This window comes from Dipodomys spectabilis, unplaced genomic scaffold (genome assembly GCF_019054845.1).
Source record: "Dipodomys spectabilis isolate Male_0828 unplaced genomic scaffold, ASM1905484v1 ptg000124l, whole genome shotgun sequence".
NCBI classification, from domain to species: Eukaryota; Metazoa; Chordata; class Mammalia; order Rodentia; family Heteromyidae; genus Dipodomys; species Dipodomys spectabilis.
This window is the reverse complement of record NW_024870801.1, coordinates 556,858-577,950: the sequence shown is the minus strand read 5'-3', so window position 1 is coordinate 577,950 and position 21,093 is coordinate 556,858. Positions and strand designations below refer to the sequence as shown.

The window sequence follows — 21,093 nt, the reverse complement described above, 5'->3', positions numbered from 1 at the left end:
CTGCAGTGCTGTGTGAATAGGAGGCTGAGTGTCCCGTGCTCTACAGTGCTGTGTGAATAGGAGGCTGAGTGTTCCCGTCCTCTGCAGTGCTGTGTGAATAGGAGGCTGAGTGCTCCCGTCCTCTGCAGTGCTGTGTGAATAGGAGGTGGGGTTTCTACAGGAAGCCTCTAACACAAGTGGGAGTTTCTGGAAGGCTGGGTTGAAGTGAGGACAGCACCTGGCAGAGTCATCCAGTCCCTGATTTTCTGCTCTGATTTCTGCTCTGGCCAGTGAATCATCTGTTCTGCTGGTGTGGAGAATCACCTCCAGCTGGACTTTGAGACAGGACACGGGAGCCTGGCATGAGAGCAATCGCCAGTGCCAGGCATCTTCATGGCTGAGAGATAGGAGGAGCAGTCCTAGTATCACTCAGATGGACAGGGAACACAGTGTGGGCCCAGAGTTTCCAGAAGCCTTCACTCAGGGCCACGGGACAGGACAGTTGGCTGTTGAAGTGGTGGTTCGGTCAGCTTGAGGTTCTGAGGTTTAGTGAGAAGCACTGGTTGAATTGCTAACCAAGTTAAATGCTGTTTTCAGGAACTGCATGTTATAAGAAGTAGTAAATAAAGATCTGAGGAAAATAGAGCTTTTTAGAAAAGTATACATGTTTTGCTTTATAATGCTATGAAGGAAAATAAAATCAGGCTCTTATCAGAGGTAAAGGGAAGTTCTTTTTTCATAAACATTAGGCAAAGCAAGGGCCCCTGTGCACTGGCCCAGGGCACAGAAGGCTGAGTGTACACAGGGAACAGATGTGTGGTGCTGGCCTTACAGCATTCTGTGTGGTTCATGCAGGAAACAGGGAGGCTGTCAAATGGGTCTCCAGCCAGGAGACTGCGTGGGTGTGGTTCAAAAGAAGAAGAGTTTCAGTATCAGTGCAAAAGTGTTCTTTGGGCTGGTTACCTCCTGCAGCAGGTAGAGATTGCTAGCTACTTTTTTTTTTTTCCTTTTGTACTGTCCTAGGGCTTGAACACAGGGCCTGGATGCCATCCCTGAGATTTTTCTGCTCAAAACTGGTGCTCTTCCACTTGAACCACAGCTCTACTTGTGACTTTTTGGTGATTAGTTGGAGATAAGAGTCTCACAGACTTTCCTTCCTAGGCTGGCTTCAAAACAAGATCCTCATATCTCAGCCTCCTGAGTAGAACTACAGGCATGAGCCACCAGTACCTGGTTAGAAGATACATATATTTTCTTTGCTGATCCTGGGGGTTTAACTCAGGACCTGGGTGCTGTCTCTGTGCTTTTTTTGCTCAAGGCTAGTGCTCGACCACTTGAGCCACAATTCCACTTCTGGTTTTTTTGGTGGTTAATTGTAGATAAGAGTTTCACAAACTTTCCTAGCTAGGCTGACTTTGAAGTGTTATCCTCAGATCTTAGCCTTCTGAGTAGGTAGGATTATAGGCTTGAGCCACTGGTGCATGACTAGAATCTTTAAGTTGAAAATACATTTTTATATTTGTCAGATTTCACCATAAACAACACAGGAAGTTTATATAATCCTAATAAATGTTAGGAAGGTAATGAAGCAATCAGAAACATAGCTCATAACTTTGAGAATCTTAAAAATTCTATGCCCTGTGCCTGAAACACAAGGGAAGAGTTTCTCCCATTGTACTGCATGCCTTCCTGTAGGCCTTGTTTACAGTGGGGGCCGAGCTGGTTAGTTCTCTGTGTAGGAATACAGGTGCAGTCCAGTTCTTAGTAGAAGGAATATGATCTCATGTTTTGTTTGTTTTTAAGTATGATAGCCATTTCCTCTTAGGCTTCTAGCTTTTCTGTTTGGAGCTTCATAGTGGATCTGGCTTGGATCTGCATGGGAGATGCCATCACTTTCTGAATATTGTTAACAGATCTTTCTCCTTGCTAATGTTTTTCATGGTTTCCTTCTCTTTCTTCCTTCGAATGTTGTAAGCGTAGTCATTCCACATCCTATGTTTGGAGGCTCTTAGGCTTTGCCATTTATTGTTTCTTCTTCTTTTGGCAGACTCATTGCCCCCACCAGAGACTTGATCTCAGCTCTTGATTAGTGAACTACATCCATGGGTACCGTCCAGAGGAGACCTGCCAGGTGTGCGGCAGGTTGCTTCCTCAGGTGTGAGCTGCCAGGTCAGGTGTGAGCTGCCAGGTGTGCGGCAGGTTGCTTCCTCAGGTGTGAGCTGCCAGGTGTGAGGTAGGATGCCCCTCAGGTGTGAGCTGCCAGGTGTGATGCAGCATGCCCCTCAGGTGTGAGTTTCCAGGTGTGAGGCAGGATGCCCCTCAGGTGTGAAGCAGGATGCCCCTCAGGTGTGAGCTGCCAGGTGTGAGGCAGGATGTCCCTCAGGTGTAAAGCAGAATGCTCCTCAGGTGTGAGTTTCCAGGTGTGAGGCAGGATGCCCCCCAGGTGTAGCTGCCAGGTGTGAGGCAGGATGTCCCTCAGGTGTGAGCTGCCAGGTGTGAGGCAGGATGCCCTTCAGGTGTGAGTGAGTAGCGTAGTATTTAAGGGTGGTTCCCACACCTTTGTTGACTGCATGGTCCCACAGCATCTGCTGATGCTGGCTGCTGTAGCCAAGTGCTGTGCAGCAGGGCAACCATCCCTGGGCTCCTTGTGCTGGGCAGGCATCTGCATCAGGCAGTGTGGATTACATCCCTGTGAGCACAGGCCCCACCTCCCCACCAGCAGGAAATAGCCTTCCTCCTTGCCTCCTGGGACACACTTCACCCCCTGGCTCCCAGCGGTTGAAGTGTGCCCATTAGAGCACACTTCATTCTAAGCTGGGATTGCTGCGGAGCTCAGCAGTATGTGTGATGGCATTTCTAGATGTTTCCCCGCAGAGGCCCTAAGGGCACCAGCCTCCTTGCTGTTTGTTAGACATGGAAGGCGCCTCACTTTGTTTTGTGCTCTGAGAGGTACTTGAGTGCCTTCTTGGAGACCTTTCTGCTGGAAATTGCGTGTCTCACGTGCTCAGTGGGGCTTGCTCACCAACCAGCCCCCCAAATGGAGCACGTGTAAACTTGGCTGGTGGTTTTATTATTTTGTCCAGGGGACACAGTTGGTATTTAGAGCTCTAGGGGTTGTGAATGGCAGCTTTCTGTGACACTTGCTGTCAAGCCCAATTACAAAGCTGTGTTGTCATCCTGTGCTTTGTATTGGTTTTGTTGTCGCTCACATCAGTGCTGCTCGGAGCAGTGATGGCATCACGGAGTCCAGCAGGGCCTTGCCAGGTTCCATAGGCTGTTAGCTCCTTCTGGCAGGGAATGCAGGATGTGCAGGGACACCAAGCCAAGTAAGGCAGAGGCTGCTGTGCTGGGGGGGGCAGGGGGGGGTGCTGGTCCTACCTCAGGCAGGGAGCATGTGGGCAGGAGCAGAGGGAAGGGCCTGCATTCTAAAGTTTGCCAATGGCAGGGAAGGTCAGGTGGGCTGTGAGCTGGAGGTGGGGTCTCTGCTGAGGTCAATTTGGTGGCGTACTAGAGAGGCCTGAGTGGGGCGTGTCTGGGGGACATGTTGAAAAGGCAGTTGTCCCAGCTGGCGTGTATGACAGAGGGACAGGGCAGAGACCTAGAAAAGTTGGTTGGGAGCATGCCCATACTTTGATGAGACAGTGGGTCCCCCTAGGACTTGAGACCAGCCTTCTGCCTCTTCCTCAGACCTGGATCCAAACAAGATCCAAATACTGGATCTTGCCTCTTAGGGTTCCAGAACAAAGCCAGCCATCATTGGAAGGCCAAGGCTCAGGGGAAAGGGTGGCACATTCTGCCTCCTCACCAGGTGTGCTGAGAAGAGACAGAGGTACAGACAATGCCCTAGGTGGTGGGGTGGCCTGGGCCTGGGATTCAGAGGTATGGAGTGTCTTTGTAAGAGGTGGACTTCACGAAGGGCTTTGGTCTGGGGCTCCAGGCGCGCTCACTCAGAGGTATGGAGTGTCTTTGTAAGAGGTGGACTTCACGGAAGGGCTTTGGTCTGGGGCTCCAGGCGCGCTCACTCAGAAGTTTTGGTGACTTGTGTGTTGTGTCCATTTAGTGGCATTAGAGCTTGTGTTATGAAAAAATGTGGTGATATAGGGAGTGTGAGCCGGAATGTCACACACAAGTCTTACAGATGTTGTGAGGAGTTTCTTTTCCCTCTTAAATCATGGGATACAGGGAATCTGGGTAACTGAGCAGTTCAGATAGAACAAGAATAGAGTCAAATTATTACATTGTAAAGAAAGGTCACAGTGAGGGTGCTGTCCCTCTAGTGGTCAGTGGTGAGCAGGCCTGGCCAAGGTGAGGGTGCTGTCCCTCTGGTGGTCAGTGGTGAGCAGGCCTGGCCAAGGTGAGAGCGCTGTCCCTCTGGTGGTCAGTGGTGAGCAGGCCTGGCCACGGTGAGGGCGCTGTCCCTCTGGTGGTCAGTGCCAGCTAACTCAAGTCCTGTTTGGGATGCCTGTGTTGACATAGAGGATACTTTTTATTCCCTTTGGTCAGAGAGGTGTTGGGCAGGTGTGACTCCAGGTAGCCTGAGGATTGGGGTCCTGGGTGTTAGCTGGTAAGTGTCTCTATTCTGTAGGGTTGGGGCTGAGCACATAAGGGACCATCTTGGACTTCCACACGAAGTTCATGGACGCAGGAGCTCCAGTTTGGCTCCATGGTCCTGGGACCGTGGTGTTACACTGGCCCCGCAGGTGCGCAGCGCCTCTCCAGTGTCTGTCACACCCCAGGCTCCCCTACTTAGCCACTCCTTCCCTGGGAACCCAAGGCTCGTGGCTGCAAGGCTACTAAGCCAGGCCAGCAGCTCGGACCTGCAATCCCAGCTGTTCCGGAGACGTGGTAGGTCACAGTTCAAAACCAGCTCTGGACCAAAATGTCCACAAGACTCCATCTCCAATTAAGCGACAAAATACTGAACTAAAGGTGTGGCTCAAGTGGTTGCATGCCAGCCATGAGCAAGAAAGCTGAGCAAGTTCTAAGATCCTGAGTACCAGCACACATAGAAATCCGAGAGTACTTTGACATGAACTAAGAACTCCTTTTTAGAGTTTGTAGAAAGCTTGCTGGTTTGGCCTTTAGAGAGGTGCTTAGGTTAGGAGACTTTATGTTCTCCATGGCAGTAAGAGTGGGATGAAGACATGTGAACTACGTGATATTCTGATACTCACTGCAGTGACTATTATAGCTAAACATGGATATATCTGTAAATAAGATGTAGTGTGTATGCATTAAGTAGAAGGCTGTTTGTTATTATAAAAGACGGTTTGTGAAAGTTGACTGATGAATTGTTTTGAAAATAGAATTTTATTTGATTTATGTTGTACTGTAACTGAAATCAGGGAAATGATATATCAAAGAAGTGATTCTAATAATCGTTACATTTTTTTCTTAAAGTTAATGAGAAGTTCAGGCAGAGCTCATTAGCACTTCTATGTAATAGTAGAAAATAGGAGTTTGAAACTGGAATCCCCAAAACACCCCAGAATCCCAACTAGCTCAGCATTCAACCCATGCAGAGCGGCGTTCATACCTGGTGCCACCATCTCCTCCCCAGCAGGCACAGCTAACTCCATGGATGCAGCCCGGCTTCACGCAAGCCACAATAATACGACGAAGGACTTGGTCCTGCATGGAAAGACCTGTCAGCATACAGCTTCAAGGGGGGCCAGCCACCCCAAGATATCCCAGGGCAGAAATCTTGAGTACTGTGGCCTTATACTGACTGGCAGGTTGGTGGAAAACTGGAGTGCATTTTCAAGTCAGTGTAGTTGAGAGTAATACCTGTCTGGTACAGTGGGGAAATGCTCTCTAGCTTAAGTCTTATTGCTGAGAGCCTTGGCTTCCGCCTGCTACACTGTGTGAAGTCAAGTGGTCACAGGCAAGTCCCGTGTTTACTGTCCTGTCTGGGGTCAGAGCCTTGTTGATCTGCCACCGGAGGCAGTGGTAGTATAGGCCTGTGTAGGCTGCCTCCTGGTGCCAAAAGGAATAGATGGCCAGGGAGCATCACCTGAGGCAGTGGCCAGAAGAAAGAGGCAGAACAAGACCTTCTCCCTGTTGGCATCCACAAGCAGTGGCAGAGAGACAGCTCTTCCAAGCAGGGTAGGCTCAAGGGGCAGCTCAGCAGTGGGTGGCATGAACAGCAAGCCTGGAAATGATGTGTGCGTGTGCGCGTGTGCGTGTGTGAGAGAGGGAGACAGAGAGAGACAGAGTGTGAGCATGAGAGCGAGCAGCTGCACTCAGTTCTGCTGGAGACCGAGGGTCAGGGACTCACCTGCTGAGGAGGCAATTGAATGGGTTTGTTGTAGTTTCTCTTGAATGGGGTTTTCTGGAACTTATCTGTCAAGCCAGTCACAAAAATAAATGCATTCTTTTTATTGTCTATAAAACAGCACGCTTGAGTTCTTTAAGTTTTAACGTTTGCTTTCTTGTACAGAATTCTGTGTGAGGCAGTAGTTAGGGCTGTGGCATTTGCACACCTGCATCTGGGTACAGAACAGTTGGTCCAGCAGCGTTGGCAGCACCTGGTGTAACGGCTGCCTTCGGAAGGGACCTGAGCTCGAGCCCTGTGGCTGGGCACTTGCCCTCCCGAGCCCACAGTCCTACCGTGTTTTCTCGTGGGCCTCCTCGCTGCTGCTGTTCATGCTGCTCTAAAACGGCCTCCAGACTGCCGCCACTCGCCCTCTTTCCCACCTCACACTCAGCGCACAGGCGGACCTCTGCTCCCACTGCTGGCAGTCTCTCTCCTGTTTCAAACTCAGTAGGTTGTGGTGACTTGGACTTTAAATAGTCTCTTATTTTCAAAAGTCCTGCGTTTGTCACCCATCGCTGCCATCTCTGATGAACTGTCTTTTCACTTGTGATCATTTTTCTTCTGCCTAAGTCCTGACGTCCTTTAGCAGTTCTTATAGCACAGGTCTGGTAATGGTGAATTCTACTGGCTATTATTTTTCTGACAGAAATAACATTTACTTCAACATCCTTCTGATCTATACAATATGGAATTCTGATCATGCTTCTTCCTCCAAGCTTGTAAAGATACTCCATTGCTCCTGGTGGCATGGTTTCTCGTGGGAAGTCTGCAGTTAAATCTTGCCTTTAGTTTTTTCCCCTGGCAGCTTTTGAGATTTTCTGGACCTCTGTCACTAGTCTTTAGTAACTAATTATGGTGTACCTCTATGTGGTTTTTTTCTGTCTTTATCATGCTGAGTTGCATGAATACGATGGGCATAGCTTTCAGAACATTGGGAGGTATTTGGCCATTATTTCGTGCTTCTCTTTCTCTTCGCAGGCAGACTCCGAGTTCAGAAAGTTTTGCTCTGAGTTCATTTTCATTATTTTTTTTTCTATGCTGTTATAGGCTATGCTACTAGTTCCTTTGTGTTACTTTGTGTCTCCCGAGAAACAGAAGCAAAGGGATTATTCATTGTCGAAGTTTATTGGGCCCTATCCCTGCTCCTGGGGAAGGAGTCTGAGGGCAGGAGGGCCTGCCTCCGTGTTCACCATCATGGGAGACAGGAAGGACCTGTTGAGTGTTCAGCCAGGCCGACGGGGTGGCCTTGTGCAGACTGCCCCTTGGAAGAGCCGCTGCCCACAGGGGCCAGGCTGCCCTCAGTCACTGGACAGAGCACTCTGGGAGGATGCCCGTGGTGAGTAGGGCACTGAGTTCTGGAGTGGGTACTGCAGTGAGGCCTTTGTGCCCCACGCACATGGGTGCGTGGCACACCAGTCAGGAGGAGGAGCGGGTGTCGGGAGTCGTGCTCCTCTGCTTTCCAGTTCTCTCACGATCATCACCTTCCATTTCATTTCTGGAGCAGACTGCACGTGTTTATAACAGCTGCTCAGTGTTCCTGCTTCTCAGTCATCCGTCTCCATCATTTCTGAGTCAGCCTGGTTTTTGCTCTGCTGGTGGGTCACACTGCCACTTCCACATGTCTAGAAATGTTTCACTGGCTGCAGCACAGAGTGACTTTTATATATTTGAGTACTGATTGAGTTCTCTTTCTGTGGCAAGTGTTGGGATTTTTCTGGCAGCAGTGCCACTTCTGTATGTCAGCATTAAGCCTGCTGAGGCGTGAATTTCGGCTTTTCAATGAGTCTGGTGTAGCCTGTGTCAGGGCTGCTGTGGCTGGGGGGGGGGGGGGGGGGGGAGGGGGGGGTCTCTCGAGTGCTGTGTGCACTGAGAGTCTGGGAAGAACCCCTCACCCGCAGCCCTGGCTGTGCCTTTTTGGCTGTTTTGCTTGCAGCTCCTGGAAGCCACCTGTGCCCAGCTCTGTAGGTCGTCACCATGCTGTATGGATAGGCCTCAGCCAAGAGCCGGCGAGCTCACCACAGGTCTCTCAGTTTTCTGCCTAGCTAGATCTAACCCCCTGAACGTTAGCCACCCTGGCCATTCAGGGTCCTGCGGAACCAGACTGTTTGTCTCACTTGTAAATGCTTTCTGGTCAGGGAGAGATGGCACGCTGTGCTATGCGCCCATCACAGGGAGCTGCTGCCTTGCTGTAGTTAGACTGGACTCTTTCTTGAAGTCAGCTCTGGTGCTGTAGTCAGTTAGACTGACAGCACGGGCCACCTGAAGCCTGGCATGTGTGAGGGATGTTTTCTGGGCTGGGCTTGTCTAAACCAGGGTGGCGTGTCTGCAGCTGTACTTCCAGATCGTGTGCTGCTGTGTCTCAGCGTTCGGCTGTCTACCTGTGGAGCTCTGTCTGTGTTGACAGTTCCTCATCTTCCCCACTCTTCCACCTTCATCCTCCTTCCTCTGCTTTGGGCTCTTCCCACATTGCGTGTGTGTGTGTGTGTGTGTGTGTGTGTGTGTGTGTGTTTCTCAGAGCATGTAGTACCCTGTACTTCATGAGTAAAAAGTGCCATCTCCTCTGGGAGGTGTGACTGAACATGGCTCCATGGGGTATGCGTGCTTTTCTCTGTGTGACGGAGTGGGTGTGTGGCTTTCCTCTGTACAGCAGGGTGTGTGTGGTGTGGTTTCTCCGTGTGGCACAGGGTGTGTGTGGTGTGGTTTCCTCTGTGTGGCACAGGGTGTGTGTGTGTTTTCTCCGTGCAGCATGGGGTTTGTGTGTGTGGTAAGGTTTCTCCATGTGGCACAGGGTGTGTGTGGTGTGGTTTCTCCATGTGGCACAGGGTGTGTGTGGTGTGGTTTCTCCATGTGGCACAGGGTGTGTATGGTGTGGTTTCTCCGTGTGGCACAGGGTGTGTGTGGTATGGTTTCTCCATGTGGCACAGGGTATGTGTGGTGTGGTTTCTCCATGTGGCACAGGGTGTGTGTGGTGTGGTTTCTTTGTGTGGCACAGGGTGTGTGTGGTGTGGTTTCTTTGTGTGGCACAGGGTGTGTGTGGTGTGGTTTCTCCATGTGGCACAGGGTGTGTGTGGTGTGGTTTCTCCGTGTGGCACAGGGTGTGTGTGGTGTGGTTTCTCTGTGTGGCACAGGGTGTATGTGGTGTGGTTTCTTTGTGTGGCACAGGGTGTGTGTGGTGTGGTTTCTCCATGTGGCACAGGGTGTGTGTGGTGTGGTTTCTTTGTGTGGCACAGGGTGTGTGTGGTGTGGTTTCTTTGTGTGACACAGGGTGTGTGTGGTGTGGTTTCTTTGTGTGACACAGGGTATGTGTGGTGTGGTTTCTCTGTGTGGCACAGGGTGTGTGTGGTGTGGTTTCTTTGTGTGATACAGTGTGTGTGTGGTGTGGTTTCTTTGTGTGGCACAGGGTGTGTGTAGTGTGGTTTCTCTGTGTGGCACAGAGTGTGTGTGGTGTGGTTTCTCCGTGTGGCACAGGGTGTGTGTGGTGTGGTTTCTTTGTGTGGCACAGGGTGTGTGTGGTGTGGTTTCTCTGTGTGGCACAGGGTGTGTGTGGTGTGGTTTCTCTGTGTGGCACAGGGTGTGTGTGGTGTGGTTTCTTTGTGTGGCACAGGGTGTGTGTGGTGTGGTTTCTTTGTGTGGCACAGGGTGTGTGTGGTGTGGTTTCTCTGTGTGGCACAGGGTGTGTGTGGTGTGGTTTCTCCATGTGGCACAGGGTGTGTGTGGTGTGGTTTCTCTGTGTGGCACAGGGTGTGTGTGGTGTGGTTTCTTTGTGTGGCACAGGTTGTGTGTGGTGTGGTTTCTTTGTGTGGCACAGGGTGTGTGTGGTGTGGTTTCTTTGTGTGACACAGGGTGTGTGTGCTGTGGTTTCTTTGTGTGGCACAGGGTGTGTGTGGTGTGGTTTCTCCGTGTGGCACAGGGTGTGTGTGATGTGGTTTCTCTGTGTGGCACAGGGTGTGTGTGGTGTGGTTTCTCCATGTGGCACAGGGTGTGTGTGGTGTGGTTTCTCCATGTGGCACAGGGTGTGTGTGGTGTGGTTTCTCTGTGTGACACAGGGTGTGTGTGGTGTGGTTTCTCCGTGTGGCACAGGGTGTGTGTGGTGTGGTTTCTCCGTGTGGCACAGGGTGTGTGTGGTGTGGTTTCTCTGTGTGGCACAGGGTGTGTGTGGTGTGGTTTCTCTGTGTGACACAGGGTGTGTGTGATGTGGTTTCTCTGTGTGACACAGGGTGTGTGTGGTGTGGTTTCTCTGTGTGGCACAGGGTGTGTGTTGTGTGGTTTCTTTGTGTGGCACAGGGTGTGTGTGGTGTGGTTTCTCCATGTGGCACAGGGTGTGTGTGGTGTGGTTTCTCTGTGTGGCACAGGGTGTGTGTGGTGTGGTTTCTTTGTGTGGCACAGGTTGTGTGTGGTGTGGTTTCTTTGTGTGGCACAGGTTGTGTGTGGTGTGGTTTCTCTGTGTGGCACAGGGTGTGTGTGCTGTGGTTTCTCCGTGCAGCACGAAGTGTGTGTGGTTTTAATCTGTGCAGCAAGGGGGTGTATATGGTGGCTCCATGGTGTGTGTGTGGTTTCTCTGTGCAGCACGGGGTGTGTATACGATTTCCTCCGTGCGGCACAGGGTGTGTGCCGTTTTCTCTGGTTGTCTGAGCAGCGCCAGTATGGAGCATTGCTGAGCCATGTGTGTGAGAGGATCCCCAGGGACTCAGTGTGACACAGTGCACAGCCTGGCTGTGGCAAGTAGAGCTGATGCTTCTGGGAGTGTCCTAGTTCCTCCAAATGTAGATTGAGTGGCCCTGGACACAAAGAGGGATGAAAGGGGCTGCATCTCCATCCACCACTTGCAATGCAACTTAGAGATTGCCAAGTCTCCTGGGCCACCGTTGCCTGACCCAGGACCTGGCACCATGGGCACGAAGCAAGCATGATGTAAGCACCCTTGGCAGAGATCTGTTTGCAGCCAGGGTACTTTCCCCAGCGCTGTGGGCCATGGCCTCAGGCCGGGCCCCTGGACTGGGGTTGTAGTCAGGGACTCCACCGCTGGTGTGTGAGTGGGCAGCATGGGGCCACATGGGAGCCTGGGTAGATTCTCAAGAAGGTGGGGCTCTCAGTAGCCCCGTGTCCCACCTGCTGCACAGCAAGTGGAGACCAGAGCTTCCGTGTTCTTGAACTCATGGCACTCAGGCCACGAGGCAGCCACGTGCTGTTTCCCTGAGCACATGAACATGTGGGCCTTGAGAGTCTGCACTAGGGGCGCACCAGGGCAGTGCGGGTTGGACGGGGCAGGTGACTGGAGGAGGCAGAGGACCCGGACTCAGTCCCCACTTGCCGCAGACGGCCAGGTGTCCTGCCAAGAAAAGTAGCTTCAAAGCAAACTAAGGAGGTATTTGCTGTGCTGTGAAATTTAAAAGGTGAAGGAGAGGAGCTGGAAAGGTAGCTCAGTGGAAGAGCGCTTGCCTTGCATGCCTGAGGCCCTGGGTTCGATTCCTCAGTACCACATAAGCAAAAAGAAAAAACCCAGAAGTGGCGCTGTGGCTCAAGTGGTAGAGCGCTAGCCTTGAGCTGAAGAGCTGAGGGACAGCGCCCAGGCCCAGAGTTCAGGCCCCACGACCGGACCAAAAAAAAAAAAAAGGGTGCAGGAGAGTGAGCAGATCAGAGTACTCCTGTCTATTCCCACTGGCATACGGGCAGCCCAGCGTGTGTTCCTTCACCCCTCCCTTCCCAGCCGTCCCCTCCAGCCACCTCACATTCTGTGCGGGGAAGGGCAGGGGTCACATCAGTCTGGGGAAGGGCAGGGGTCACATCAGGTCTGGAGAAGGTCAGGGGTCACATCCATCAGGTCTGGGGAAGGGCAGGGGTCACATCAGTCTGGGGAAGGGCAGGGGTCACATCAGATCTGGGGAAGGGCAGGGGTCACATCATCAGGTCTGGGGAAGGGCAGGGGTCACATCAGATCTGGGGAAGGGCAGGGGTCACATCATCAGGTCTGGGGAAGGGCAGGGGTCACATCAGGTCTGGGGAAGGGCAGGGGTCACATCATCAGGTCTGGGGAAGGGCAGGGGTCACATCAGGTCTGGGGAAGGGCAGGGGTCACATCATCAGGTCTGGGGAAGGGCAGGGGTCACATCAGGTCTGGGGAAGGGCAGGGGTCACATCATCAGGTCTGGGGAAGGGCAGGGGTCACATCACATGTGGGGAGAGGCAGGGGAGCCATTAACCCACTCACGGGACAGTCAGGGAAGTCTCTGCTTCCACAGTTTGCCGCCTTACACGAAGCTCTGATGCTCAGACTTGTGCACAGCTGAGTGCTGTGGGGCACCTCTGCAGGGGTGCACATTGGTGATGGGAGCAGAGGGCAGCCAGGGTGCGGAGTGGTTCCTTTTGCCCAGAGGGGGAAAAATGCAGTCCCAGATCCCTAAGAAGACTGGGCACAGAAGGGCAGCGCCTCCCCTCCGGAGGCCCGCCGTCCCCGGCCAGGGCTGGGGTCCACACTGGGCTAGCCGTTCCCGCTGCCCCGAGCAGTGTGCCATCCCTGGCCCTCGGCCTTGGTGGGGCTCTGCAGGGCTTGGGATGCACGTTTGTCACTTCAGTAAAGAACTTTTTGTTTGTGGTGGAGCGTTGGGGGCAGCACAGAGGGATTGAGCTGCGGGCGATCAGTGGGTTTAGGGCGGCTTGAGTAAAGAGGCGCAGCCGGGGCGAGGACGGCCCACACGCCGGGCTCTGTCCTACAGTCCCACCCTCGCCGGCTTCTGGCAGCCTGGCGGGGGGCTGTTTGAGTTGTTGGGGGCAGGCGGGAAGCCCCTGCCAGTGGTGGTAGGCAGAGGGCCGTGGCGGCTCTGCAGTCACGCCGCCTTCGGGGGGAGGGGCGGAGGCGCATCCCGTGGTGATGAGCCTCTGTGGGCCTCCGTGGAGGCTTCCTTGTGGAGAGAGAGGGCGTGTTTGGGATGTGGAGGGTTTGGAGGCTTAAGGTTTTGTGTCTTGTTGTGTTTCCTCAGGGTGGTGCTGGAGAGGGAATCCAGGTGTGTCTTGCACAGCGTAGCCTACAAGGAGCGTGACTGTGCTACCTAGCCCATTGTGTATGCTTGTCAATCTGGAGCTGGGGTTTGTGGCTGTGTGGCTGGGCGGGATTCACCCTCTGCCTCCTGGGTTGAGGCTGTCAGGCAAGAGGACAGCTTTGCTCTCACAGCTCCGTTCCCCAGCCATGGCCCCCTTTGGCTGTTCTTCCTGCAACTCCCATCTTCTAGCTGTGTTAGGTGTTTCCTGTCGTAGTACCTTGGTGCTGGCCAGTCCTCCTCCCCAACTTTGCCCAGGGCCCCGGGCAAGCTCCTCTTCCTCAGTGCTTCTTCCATCTGGGGCCCGGAGGTGTTTGCTGTCGCCATGGTCATGCATGGTCGTTAGCTCCGGGTCCAAGTCTCCACCTCCAGTTTTCCCCAGTGCGGCCCCTGCCTCTTGTGCCTGGCCGTACCTCCATGGAAACTCGCAGCCCATCTGCTCCCATGGGCGGCTCAGGCCGAGGGTGGGCTTCTGCAGGCAGCGCGGTGTTGCCTGGTGTGAGCACCTGGGCTTGCAGAGACGCCTGCTCGCCGGCAGAGGACCTGCGCCGTGCGGGAGCCGACGCGGGGTGGGTGGATCTGACGACTGGGCCAACTGACCAGTGTGCCAACACCTTCCTTCCACAGGTGCCAGGCCGCAAGTATGCTCCCGGGTACAATGCCGACGTGGGCGACAAGTGGATCTGGCTGAAGTGACCGGCCTCGCCCAGCTGTGTCTGCTCTGCCTGGCGCCGGCCATGAGCCTCACGGCGCGGGGAGAACCACGCACAGAGCCGGCGGGCGGGAGCCGTCCGCCCTGTGTGCAGCGGGCGGGATTAAAAGAACCAACCTCTATTTCAAAGGCTTTGGAACCCTAGAGCTTTATTTTCAGAAATTCCCAGAACTGTCACTGTACAGGCCGGCTCTCGCTCAAGGCTGCCGCCCTGTCGGAGCGGTTGTGTCACACAGCTATTGGGTGCAAGAAATAAAGTCATCTCTGTGGAAATTCTGTTTCTGCATGAGGCCACCATGCCCTGTGCACACGCCCTGTCATGTCAACACCACGCCCTGTCCTGTCACCATGCCCAGATTCCATGCCCTGTGCATATACCCTGTCAGATCATCATGGCAACACCATGCCCTGTGCACACGCCCTGTCATGCCATCATACCAACACCACGCCCTGCACACACTGTCATGTCACACATTCTGTGCACAAGCCCTGTCTTGTCACCATGCCCTGTGCACACACCCTGTCAGGCCACCATGCCCTGTTGTGTCCCCATGCCCAGACACTGAACACTAGTCTCAATCCTCTTGTTTCCTGGACAGCTCTGGCACTGGGGCTCTGGGAAAGTGCTGAGCTGCAGAGAAGTCCCAGAAACAGCAGTGCAGCTGCTGCTCTCGGGACCTCCACCATCACCCTGTGGCGTGTGAGGATTTGCAGGAGAGCCCAGGCGCCCCAGGGATCCGTGAAGGGGGGCTGTGCACACACCTCCCTGTGGGTGATGGCTTCAGCAGGACGTGAGACCCACAAAGGCCCTTCTGCAGGAGAGAGCTCAGCAGTGAGGGGAAGTAAGCAGCAGTATCCAGAGAAGTGATGGATGGTGGGGAGCGGCCCACAGGGGAAGAAGTCCTGAGGTCCTTTCTTGCAGGGTGTGAGGACTGGGTGAGGCTGGCCATGGAGGGGCAGAGCTGCCCGTGACCATTATCAGATCGGCCCTCCAGCCCTTGTACCCCTTGGGGCTGTGCCCTAGCAGATGGCAGGGGAGCCCCTGTGGCTCTTTTTGGCATGACCTGGTTAGTTCTGTCCTTCAAACCATGGTGGGTAGTGATTGCATCAAGGGCTGGGGCCAAGAAAAAGACCAAGACCATCCTGGAAGGTGACAGCTGTGCAGATGGGAAGGAGGGAGAGAGGACTTTCAGGGGAGGGTGGAAGGGAGGAAGGAAGGGAGGGCTTTCAGGGGAGGATGAGAGGGAAGGAGGGAGGACTTTGGGGAAGGGAGGGAGGGGAAACTTTCAGGAGAGGGAAGGAGAGACAGGCAGAGCTGGGGTCCGGACAATCACCGGCGGAAAGAGGTCCCTGAGTTTCAGATGTGTCTGGATGGGAGAAGGGTGAGTGTTCCAACAAAAAGGAAAATCACCCATAATTCAGTGCGTCTGAGAGACCCGGGAACCTGGCACCAGCTCCTCTGTGCCTGCAGGGCTCCCGGCCTTGTTTCCCGCCCCATTGGCTGGCTGTGACATCTGGCGTGACCTCTGTCTGAATCGACGTCTTCTGCCCCAGCCCCGGCCTCCAGAGGGTACCTGGGCACCGGTGGCCGGAGCTTGCTCCTTCACCAAGCACCAGCGCGGAGTGCCCTCTCCTGTCAAGTGTAACATCCCACCCTGCGGGGCTGGCACTAGCAGGACATGGCTGTCCCCTCCCCAGAGCCCCCTGGGCGCAGCCAGTGCAGGGCAGTGCAGTGAGGGTCCAGCAGGATGACCGTGGGGGCAGGGGGAGGGTTGTGGAGTGAGGGTCTTGGCACAGGGCGGGGCGGGGGCAGCCGTACCCTGGGGCTCAGAGGGTCTTCCCTGCGAAGCTGTCCCTGGGCACTCGTGTTCCTCTGGGGAGGGGCCCGGTGCAGGCCCCCTCCCCCCACCTTACTGGGCCTGCCAGGGGCCATGCTGGGCCTCCACCATCTGGACAACCTCTGAGCCTCCAGAGGAGGGGATTTCCTGGAGCTACAGCCATGGGAGGCTGCCAGACCAACCAGGTAGGATCAGAGCCACCTGCCAGCTTGGGGAGTTGGTCAGGAGGAAGAAGGCTGGCTCTGGGGGATGCAGTGGCTCCCCGCGCTGGGAGGGGTCTGCTGGACCCTCCCCCCAACCCCCTCGTTCATCCGAGGGGCGGACCCAACCATCCGCCTGGCGTCCACCCACCCACTCCCTTAACGCCTCAGGCTGGACTTGCAGCTCTCAAGGTCCTGTTTCTGCTTGTTCTCTGCTCTTTTCTCTCATCTTTTACCCCTCTTTCACGATTCATGCAGTTTAGCTCCGTCATTTCTTTGAAAACATGAAAGGACTCTGCTCTGCCTTCTACATGGTCCTCTTGCCACCTTTTTCCTTGTGTTTGTTTCCTTCTGCGATTTTTATTTCTTTAACCCCAGCCCGAGCCCAAATAGGGCCAGGAGCAGGGTCACAGGAAGCTGCAGAGTCTCAAAAGTTCACGTACAGGACCTACAGGTCCAGTACGCTACAGTCCAAATCCCTGCCCTGCCTCTCACCTGGGGGTGGAATTCACTGCTTCTACCATGAAGACAACACCCAGTGTCCTTATTCCAATTTAGTTATACCCTCTGCGAGCAAGAACAGCTTGCTTGCTTTCCCATCTCCATGCCCCTTCATCTCTTCCTTTGACTCAGTGCTGTGTCTAGGGTTTTCAGCATAACTCGGTGTAGGAAAAACATTGAAATGTTGTATTTTGCTTGTTTGGAGTTTTTCTATTTTACTGACTTGGGACTCTTCTCCTTTCCAAATGTAAACCGTTAGTGCTCTGTTTAGTTCTTTTTTAGTCAGAATCTCACCACATATCCCAGACTGGCCTTACTTCATGATCTTCAGGCTTCCGTCTTAAATGTGCTGGGGTGGCATGCATACGCTACCTGCCTAGCTTTGATCCTACACAGGTTGGCGTTCTTTTACTTCCCTCTTGTTATAGGTGTTATTTTTTTTATCACATTAGACTGCTTGCTTGGCTCAGATATTATCTTTAAATGTGGTGTTTAGTTTTTAAGTGTTTTGAAATTTTCCTGTTGTCTTTGTGGTTTTTTTTCTGATTTCATTATTGTCAGAGTACAAATTCTGTATAAATTGTTTGTTTGTTTGTTTGTTTTGGTCCAGTCATGGGGCCTGAACTCTGGGCCTGGGCACTGTCCCTCAGCTCTTCAGCTCAAGGCTAGTGCTCTACCACTTGAGCCACAGCACCACTTCCGGCTTTTTTATTTTTGCTTATGTGGTGCTGAGGAATCGAACCCAGGGCCTCAGGCATGCAAGGCAAGCGCTCTACCACTGAGCCACCTCCCCAGCCCTATAAATTGTTTTAAACTTTCCCTGTAACCCAGGATCTACTCTGTCTTGGTGAATATCTGAAAGGCATCTGGAAAATGTATGTTCTTCCATCAGGAGAGGTGGGTCTAGACCTATTAGATGTTTCTGGAACTATTAGTGACTTTGGCTGTTGGTGTGCAGTTCTGACGCACCTTTGCTGTCTTGATTTCTGACAGAGGAGTATTGAAGTTCCCAACTTTGTCAGTTTGCGTATTTCTACCTTTAGCTTATATTATATGACCTTTTATCAGTATGAACATAATGTCTCCTCTTGCTCCCAGTAATTTTCTTTACCTTGAAGTGTAGGTTATCTGTCCTTCATACAGCAGCCTACATGTTTTGTTAGCTACTGTTTGGTTAGTATATTTGCCTCTGGCCTTTTACTTCCAACTTACCTACATCATATTTTAAATGAGTGTCTTACAGACAACATATAATTGGATTGGGTTTTCCATTATTTCATCTACCTTGACAATTTCTGTTTCCATGGAAGTGTTTAAATCTGGTTTGATACTGTATCTTTTGTTATTCTGTCTGTTTGACTTTTATTACCTTCCTGTGAATTTCATCAGTGGTTTAAAAATGCCTTTTTGGTTTGCCTACTCCGTCCGTGAGTGCACCGCTCTGTGCAGTTGTCAGTGGCTCCTCTAGATACTAAGCTGTGGTCAGGGGAGGCCCGCCCGCTGGTGCAGAAGTCTGAGGGCTTGGCGGCACGCAGACCCTGCTTCCTCCCTGCTCTGCTTACGCGCCACAGGTGGACAGTTGTCCCCAGCATGTGTGTGCATGGAGCCCATTATCAGATGATGTGGTAACTCCTGCGTCAGCCACCAAAACAGGTTTTCAAACGCTTGTGAATGTAACATAACAACTTCCCCTATTTCCTTCCCCCGAGGTTCCTGCTTCCTCTTGAAATTCGTTAGCATTTCCTCTCCGTTTGGGGAATTTCCTTTAGAGGTCCTTTCATTAGCTGCATCCTTTATGTGTGCTTCATTCCCTGGGGTTATTTTCACTACTCTCAGAATTTGGGATTGGCAGGCATTTTGGAGCATCTTGTACCTGCACAATGACATGCGGGAAACCTTCTGTGAGTTGCATCACAGTGTCTCTCTAAGAATGTCTCTCAGGGCCGACTCCAGGAACGTCTGTCCAGGTGCCATCCCAACGCACAGCGGCTGGACTCATCCTCACAGAAGTTTCCAGGCCCTGGCCACAGTCAGGGACAGCCCTGCATGGCACAGCTTGGCTTGCCGCTCCAGGGCTGTGGTTCCAAGCGCATCCTCCCCCTCCTCCTCCGGTCTCCTCCCCTCCTCCCCTTCCTCCTCCTGTCTCCTCCCCTCCTCCCCTTCCTCCTCCTGTCTCCTCCCCTCCTCCCCTTCCTCCTCCTCCTCCTGTCTCCTCCTCCTCCTCCTCTCTCCTCACCTCTCCCTTCCATCCCTCCTCCTCCTGTCTCCTCCCTCCTCCCTTCCTCCTCCCTCCTCCTCCTCCTCCCCTCCTCCTCCTGTCTCCTCCTCCCCTCCTCCTCCTGTCTCCTCTCCCTCCTCCTCCTGTCTCCTCCCTCCTCCCCTTCCTTCTCCTCCCTCATCACCTCCTGAAGATGAAGCCCACGCCACCACACCGAACAGGACCACCTAGTCCATCACCTCCTGAAGACACAGCCCACACCACCACACAGAACAGGACACCTAGTCCATCACCTCCTAAAGATGAAGCCCACACCACCACACAGAACAGGACCACCTAGTCCATCACCTCCTAATCCATCACCTCCTAAAGATGAAGCCCACACCACCACACAGAACAGGACCACCTAGTCCATCACCTCCTAAAGATGAAGCCCACACCACACAGAACAGGACCACCTAGTCCATCACCTCCTGAAGATGAAGCCCACACCACCACACAGAACAGGATCACCTAGTCCATCACCTCCTGAAGATGAAGCCCACACCACCACACAGAACAGGACCACTTAGCCCATCACCTCCTGAAGACACAGCCCACGCCACACAGAACAGGACCACCTAGTCCATCACCTCCTAAAGAAACAACCCACAACAGTACACATAACAGGACCACCTAGCCCATCACCTCCTGAAGCTGAAGCCCACACAACCACACAGAACAGGACCACCTAGTCCCTCAGCATCTGAAGATACAGCCCACACAACCACACAGAACAGGACCACCTAGTCCCTCAGCATCTGAAGATACAGCCCACACCACCACAGGTTGTGCTATACTGGAGCCTCAGGTGGCACTTATTCATTCATTCCCTCCCTCGTTCCTTTAACCTGGATGGTACCCAGGGAGGTACGAGGGAGCAGGTGAATATGGGTGCCTGGAGGGAATGACAGCAGGGGAGGAGCTGCAGGGAGGGGCACACCGGAGGATGTGGCAAGGCCAGGGAGCGCCCAGCAGAGGCCGAGGTCAGCAGAACCATGTGTGACCGTCAGCATGGGTCAGGCTGGGAGCTACTGATTCAGCGTCAGCGGCCTGCGGGCAGTGCGGGGCAGGGCTGGGACCGCGCTCCTGATGGGGTCGAGGGGGTTCTTTTTCCAAGGTCGGACACCTCCGTGCGGCCCTGTGTGCATTCCTGGGAGTGGCCCTGTGTGCTGTGGACAGCGTGGGCTCCCTGGGTCCGGCAGACGCCTTGTGCCATGCAGCTGCCCACCACGCCAGCAAGTCCAGCCTAGTCTGCCTGACTGATTCCAGTGCAGGCCCTCCCTGAGTCAGGAGCTCCTCCTCTTCCTCCTCCTCCTCCCCCTCTTCCTCCTCCTCTTCCTCATCCTCCTCTTCCTCTTCTCTTCTTCCTCCTCCTCTTCCTCCTCCTCCTTCTCTTCCTCTTTCTCCACCTCTTCCTCCTCCTTTTCCTCCTCCTTTTCCTTCTCTTCCTCCTCTTTCTCCTCCTCCTCTTCCTCCTCTTTCCTCCTCTCCTCCTCCTCCTCCTCCTCCTCTTCCTCTTCCTCCTTCTCTTCCTCCTCCCTTTCTTCTTCCTCCTCCTCTTCCTCCTTTTCCTCCTCTTCCTTTTCCTCCTCCTCCTTTTTTTGCTCCTCCTCTCTCCTCCTCATCCTCCTCGTCGTCCTCCTCCTCTTCCTCTTCCTCCTCCACCCAGAGTGAGTCTTTCTTTCAGCAGGGCCTGGTTAGGAACCAGCAGCTGCCCCTGACAAGGAACAGTCTGTGGTCTGTGGGCGGGAGAGCCGCTCTGAGCAGGACAATAGGGAAGGAAATTGCAGGAAATGGGAAGAACGGCAGGATGCGGGACCCATTTTCCAAACTGCAGGGCTTTCTGAATATGCATATAATAGGTGTAATTTACATTCTCTCCCTTATAAAATGCTTCCAGATCATCTCCTTCCCTTTCTTAACTGGATGGCGTCCATCCCCTCCCCCACTCCCAGCCCCTCAGGCCTTCCACCCGGGTCTGGAGGTCGGGAGGGCAGCACCCGTGGGCCATGGCTGTGCTGCAGGTGGCCGTGGTGTGGGCCAGGCTGTCAAGGCCACTGTCCCTCCCGGTCACCTGCTCCCCCTGCAAAGGTCAGCCTTGTCCCCTGCTCTGGGCTGGGTGCACAGCAAACACAGACACAGAGAAGCTCAGGTACCACCTGCGGGGAGGAAGGTGCCCAGCACGCACAGGCCGCAGACCCGGAGCCAGAGAGCTGACCAGCTCCGCTGTGGCTGCGGTCAGCCCAGTGACCG

At 53.7% G+C, this 21,093-nt stretch overlaps 1 protein-coding gene across 1 annotated transcript in view; it reads left to right on the top strand.

Annotated features, from left to right (window-relative positions):
- Positions 1-14,314, top strand: part of Ndufa10 (NADH:ubiquinone oxidoreductase subunit A10) — a 43,503-nt gene extending 29,189 nt beyond the window's left edge. Inside the window, exon 10 of the mRNA XM_042689070.1 lies at positions 13,957-14,314. Coding sequence (XP_042545004.1) covers positions 13,957-14,025 — 69 coding nt within the window. The 3' untranslated portion in view covers positions 14,026-14,314. The remainder of the gene's footprint in view (positions 1-13,956) is intronic.
- The last annotated feature ends 6,779 nt before the right edge of the window (positions 14,315-21,093 follow it).